The sequence below is a fragment of the Leptonychotes weddellii genome, chromosome 9 (assembly GCF_054177405.1).
Source record: "Leptonychotes weddellii isolate Sample4059 chromosome 9, ASM5417740v2, whole genome shotgun sequence".
In the NCBI taxonomy this organism is placed as follows: domain Eukaryota; kingdom Metazoa; phylum Chordata; class Mammalia; order Carnivora; family Phocidae; genus Leptonychotes; species Leptonychotes weddellii.
This window is the reverse complement of record NC_138377.1, coordinates 71,678,210-71,684,144: the sequence shown is the minus strand read 5'-3', so window position 1 is coordinate 71,684,144 and position 5,935 is coordinate 71,678,210. Positions and strand designations below refer to the sequence as shown.

Sequence of the window (5,935 nt, the reverse complement as noted above, 5' to 3'; positions counted from 1 at the left end):
GCGGGGGGGGGGGGCAGTGGAGGGTGCTGCCATTAAATGGCTAAAGAAATCAAATGTTATCTCCAGAACAAGATGCACCGAACTCTCCAAGCTTGCAAGCTTTCCGGCATCCAAGTCTCAGAGGGGTCGGAAGGATGGGGGGGGGTTACTAATCAAGATCAATGAGGCGCTTACTCGTTGTCAGAAGTCGCCGTCTCCTCGCTCATCTTTCCCTCACCGCGATCCGATCTGGAGATGGAGGAGCAACAGCAAGCGGAGGAGCAGCGGCAGCACCGAGGGGCAGGAGGCAGCGGCGGCCGGGGGGGCGCGGGGGCAGCGGCTCAGGGGCCTCACCATGGTGGATGCCTCACCCGGAACGGTGCCCCCCCAGCCGGGAACCCCGGCCACCCCCGCAGGGGGGTGGCGGCAACAACCTCCGCCGTGGCGACCCCAGCCTCTTCCTCCGCCTCAGCGCCCAGCCAAGGGATCCGAGGAGGCCGGGGAGGGTGGGTGGAAAGGAAAAAGGGAAGAGGGGCTGCGAAGGCTGACTGGAGAGCTGCTCCTCCCGCCACCGGGGTGGAGCGCGGCGGGGTCCGGCCAGGAAGGAGCGGGCGGGCGGAGAACCCGGGAGCAGAGGCGGCGCTTCCCTCAGGGATGCGGCGAGGAGGAAGCAGAGCTGCGTTCGGTGGGGGCCGGCGGGAGGGTGCCGAGCCCAGGCTCCGGGCGGCGGCGGCACGGTCCTGCCGGAGCCCACCCCACCATCTCCCACCTAGCCGCCGGCTGCCCGCTTAGCGCCCGGAGGCGGCCGGAGCGGTCCTCAGGCACGAGCCGGACCGGGCGAGGGGCCTCGCGGCGGCGGATTCCTCCAGACACGCTCCAGTCAGGACGCCTCCAGCTGGGGGAGGAGGGGGCGGCGGGGAGCGTGTGAGGCCAGGGCAGGCGAGCCGATCTCCCCCACCCGGGTCGGAGAAGAGCGGGCGTGCCCAGGAGACAGGGTCCCGGAAAGCAGCGGGAGAGCGGCCGCAGGTCCCCCACCAGCCAGTGCCCACCAGCAGCTCGGCGGGCCAGCTCCTCACACCCGCCAGAGGGGAGCCGTGAGGGGGGCGGCGGAAGCGCTCACGCCGCCCGCTCCTTCCGCCGCCGCTGCCCGAACCGGGGGCGCCCACGGGAGAAGGAGGCGAAGTAGTCCCTGGCGACTTCTCCCGGCCGCCTGCCTACCCCGGGGGCCAGAGCGGGCACGGGGTGCGGTTGCCGAGCGCAGTACCCGGGCCGTGAGGGCGTGTGGGTAGGGCTAAAAGCTGCGGCCTCCGGGCGAATCACTGCAACTCGAAGTCGTGTGCAGCATAGCAAGTTTCAGGAAAGTAGTTCCCTCCTCCCTTCATTTCCCAAATCGTTGTCGAGCCACAGAGCGGGGAAAGGAGGGGGGAGGCGGAGGGATACGCCAGGCACCGTGTACAGTGTGCGTGCGCGCGCTCCAAACTCTTGGCACGCTGCGAAAGGGGGCGGGGGTGGGAGCTGCACTGGGAGCTGCTTGCGAGGTTGCATTGTTGCGCCGCGCTACTCCCCGTTACTCCCCGTTACTCGCTTTGGAATATCCGGGTTGTTAGAACAAGGAGGCTAGAATGACAGTGTGGTCAAGGGGGAAATTGGAGGCTGCTCGGTGTTGCCGTGTGTGTGTGTGTGTGTGTGTGTGTGTGTGTGTGTGTGTGTGTTTTCCTTGCAGAGCAAAGAATGGAACTGGCATGAGTTCATTTTTAGTTGGTGGGGTTAGAGGGAGGGACCGTACAAAGAGAGCTCCGCCTGCTGTCCCTCTGGTTGCATTGCTGCAGTCCCCTAGCTGCATGTACAGCGGGAGTGTGTGTGTGTGTGTGTGTGTTAGAGTTAGTTTTAATACCTTGGATTCTTAATGTGCAAGGGGTATGCTGTGCAGGGCATTCATCTTCGAAAGCTAGAATGGTTGTTAATGGAGAACGACTTCCATTGAAGCCCAGAGTAGGCGTGTTACATGAATCTGGCGCAGCCAGAAGCACAGGAAAAAAACTCCCGCTGCGAGTGAGGTTGCATAACTATAGCGCAGAAGATGCCTCTGTGGCACGAACTGCTCTAAACGGAGGCGGAACCATTATTGAATAGGCAGCTGTCACTTTTGCATTGTTAGAGGACAATGTATGCATTCATCTCGAAAGGTTTTTGCACAGAAACCTGCTGGGGTTTCAGCCGGGAGTTCAGGATCTGCGGGACTAGAGAACTCAGGGCCCCTGGCTCTGCAAATTCTATTATCCCTTTTCTACCTAGAAAGCCAGTCTGTACCCACCCGGCCTGGGGACTGAATCCTAAGTTTCTGACGCATCTCCCTAGCTATCAGTCTAGCTTTGTGTGCAGTGCTTTTCTTTTCATTCTCAGGTTTGTGTGATCTGAGAGTGAAGGTTGCTGCTCCTGCCACCTTGAGGGGTAGAATAATTCCTGATGAAGAGGAAAGTGGGAAAAACTCCCAAACCAGCCAGCACTCCCCATCTGTGAACCGTCTCCAGGAGGTTTCTGGATTGCTGCTTTCTAGAGCACAGGCACTAGCCTGTTTTGCACAGAGTAGGAGCTTAATAAATGAGGAGTAAAGGAGCCAAAGCACTCAGGCAGCCCCCAAAAAACAGCCCATTGATTTCTGAGGTTTCTTTATGTAAAGCTTGCCTGGGCAGCAGCATTATCCTTACTCAGAGTGAGGAAAGGACAGTGTTGGTGGCTGGAAGAGGTGAGGGGATCTGGGGTAGTCAGAGGTTACCTCTGTTACCTCTGAACCTGTGTTTTTTTTTATCTTGTTCCTGGGAAGACCCTGTACCTGGGAGTGTTGGTACTGGCCTGCTCTCCTTCTTACTACTGCTACCCACTATGGCTTCTCAGATTTGAATCAAGTCCCATCAGTTATCATTTGTGTGTTCTAGAAAAGTTACCCAAATGCTGCCTGTGGAAAATGGGGAGAATAGTACCTAATTCATAGAGCTGCTGTGCCGATTCATGAGGTAATAATATACATGAAGCACTTAGAACAGATTAAGAGCCCAATAAATCCTGGTTCTTACTCTGATTTTGTAAAACGGAGATGATAGTACACTCCATGACAAGGTGGTGGCAGTGGTTCCGAAGGTTAAACTCAGCCTTGTTTGTTCATTCGACGAATAACTATGGGTTTTCTTCTGTGTACCACTCTTGCTAGACACATGGCCTGGCCCTTAGCAAGCCATCCATAAATGATTGCTCTCAGAGTCATTATGATTAAGTAAGTACAAGGAAAGTTGGGTCACTTGCAAAGGCCTCCTTTTCTTTTGAAGAAATATGCATCTGCTTGAGGTTCAACTGCATCAGGGAAAGGATCAATGACAGGCCTTAGGAGAAGATATGAAAACCATCTTGGCTGTCCTGTGCAAGGAACTGTGTGCTGGCCACTTTCAAACACATTACTTACCTAAAGGGGCAATATATGATCAATAGCCCAAATTCATGCTTTTGAGATTGTTCCCACTCCTATACCAAGACACAGTCACCAAACTGTTCCTTGCCTCCAGTGTTCCCCATACCACTTGCAGGACCCTTTTGTGCCTTTCTTTTTAAGGGGGCATTTCCAGCCCTCACCTCTCACCCAGTTGTTGAAGATCTTAGTCTGGACAGAGAAATTGTCTTAAAAATTGTCTTAGTCTGGACAGAGAATTCTACAGTAAAACAATTAGAAATGGTCCTACGTTCAGGTTCAAAGGCCAGGAGTCTTCCAATCTAACTCAACTGTCAGCAGCTACCCTAAGCTCAAGAGGCCTCACTGCTCTATCCCAGTGTCTGTACCTTTACCAGTACAAGAGACAGAGTGACCAAATGCAATGTGGGACACCTTATTTGGATCCTGATTTGAACAAATATTTTTAAATTTGAGATCATCGGGGAAGCAAACACTAACTGAAGATTGATGATAATAAGGGGTTTTTTAAAGTATTAGTGTTGTGGTTGTGGTTTTTTTTTTTAAGTCATCATCTTTTAGAAATACATACTGAAATATCTATAGATGAGATGATATATCTGAGATTTGTTTCAGAATAATTCAGTAGGGTGAGGAGTGGGAAGAAGTAGGTAGGGATAGAGATGAAACAAGATTGGCTATGGAATGATAATGAGCACATTCTCTTTATTATTTCACACATTTGAAATTTTCTATAATAAAAACTTTTTTTAATACACTGCAAGAACTGCCTTAATGCAGATTCCTTAGCCCCACTCCCAAGACTGGGATCAGCAGATCAGTAATGGAACTGACAAATCTGCTTTTCCAGAAGTATGCCAGGTACTTGGTCCTTCTTAGCCCTTCACAGCCTTCTCCCATTTTCCCTGCAACTACTTTTCATCCTATCTCCGAACACACCCCTACCTAAGAACCTCGATTCCAGAAGCCCACAAAAAAGGGTGGCCCAACGTCTATCATAGGCTAAGGCAGGTCAAGGACAAAGGGCTGGTTCAGCCAGGGAAGGTGGATCTAATAAGACCTGAAAAGCTGTGTGAAAAGATAAATACAGATGCAGATCACAGTTTCACCCAAAGTTCCAGCTCCATTCAGTTGGTATAGCTACCATTGAACACCAGTCAAAGATTCTATGGCCATGTCAGGGTGAACAGGGCAGGGGCGTGCTTATATTTACTTGGTTGTGTTTTCTCAGGTGGGTCTGTGGGAAAGAGGCTGGTCATGCTAGCTGCTGCTCACAGGTGGCTCTCATTACTCTTGTTCTCAATTTTAGGAATTAACCACAACCACTTACAAACTTGTTCTAGATGATTAATTATCAGAAGTATTTATGCACAAGTGCCAAGTAACTGCCAGTGTAGGACATCATCACAGTTAGGAAGGTACAAGTGGGTTCTGGGTTCTGGGTTCTAGGTAGGTATCAGACCAGGGTTCACAAGGTCAGCAAAGGTGGCCTATCCTCATGGAGGCCCGGGCAGATGGCACGTAGCACTCCAACTCAAGGTGTTCTCCCTCTTCCCAGACCGCTCTGTCCATAGTGATCATCTTTCTGATGAACTCAGACTTTATCTTCTCAAAATCCTTTCTTTTTGCCTTTACCATTTTACCCTTATATTGATAGTTCTCTATCTCTACTCAACTTTTTCTGAGTTTATGTTTGTTTTCCCAGTTAAATGTTAAGTGGCTTGAAGGCAGAGGCTGCATTTCATATATTTTTGGTGTTCTCTTCAGCAGTCATTTTGAGTAATGGAGGCTTTTCTAGTGAAATATTATAGCAAAGCCCGTATATGTTTAAAAATGAAGCTGTAGTGACCGACACAGTGATGGAAATTCAGAGCCTCCTCCAGCTTCTTACTGCGACCTGAACACTACAGCAGCTCAGCATTTCACACACGCCATCCCTTGTGCTAATAAGCTCTCAGCAGAGATTTGTATACTTGAAAAGCCAAAAGAGGAGATGGTCGTGCCAACATATGAGGTTCTAACAGTGCATAAAATACATATTCAAATTTCCATTTCTAAACATTACCCCGAGCAGATGTCTTAAAATTCAAAATTTTAAAACTGTAGCTAGAATGTGCCTAGATCAGAGGGGATTGTCTATTTTCATGCTGTACTTTGCTTAATGAACAATCTTTTTTCTTTTTCTTTCTTTCTTCCTTTCTTTCTCTTTTCTTTTTTTTCTTTCTTTTTTTTTTTCTTTCTTTTTTTTTTTTAGTGTAACCAGTCTCTTGGCTAATGAGCTCTGCCTCTCAGTGGAATTACTAAATGGTAACCATGTTTCTAAATAGTTTCCTTGCCTCTGGCATGAGTCGGTTTCTCCATCACTAGGGTTTCCATGTTCTTCCAAACTAATACAAAGTATAAAGGATAAGTATGCTATTTTATTTTTCTCCCAAAGGACTGCAATTGTTGGTCTGGTAGTATCCGGTGAGTGTGAAATCAGTTTACTTTTAATGC

General features: G+C 50.0%; 1 protein-coding gene across 1 annotated transcript in view; it reads right to left on the bottom strand.

Moving 5' to 3' along the window:
* Positions 1–1,308, bottom strand: part of SPRED1 (sprouty related EVH1 domain containing 1) — a 121,053-nt gene extending 119,745 nt beyond the window's left edge. The window contains exon 1 of the mRNA XM_081830871.1: positions 175–1,308. Within this exon, the coding sequence (XP_081686997.1) occupies positions 175–206 (32 nt within the window). The 5' untranslated portion in view covers positions 207–1,308. The remainder of the gene's footprint in view (positions 1–174) is intronic.
* Positions 1,309–5,935: the final 4,627 nt, after the last annotated feature.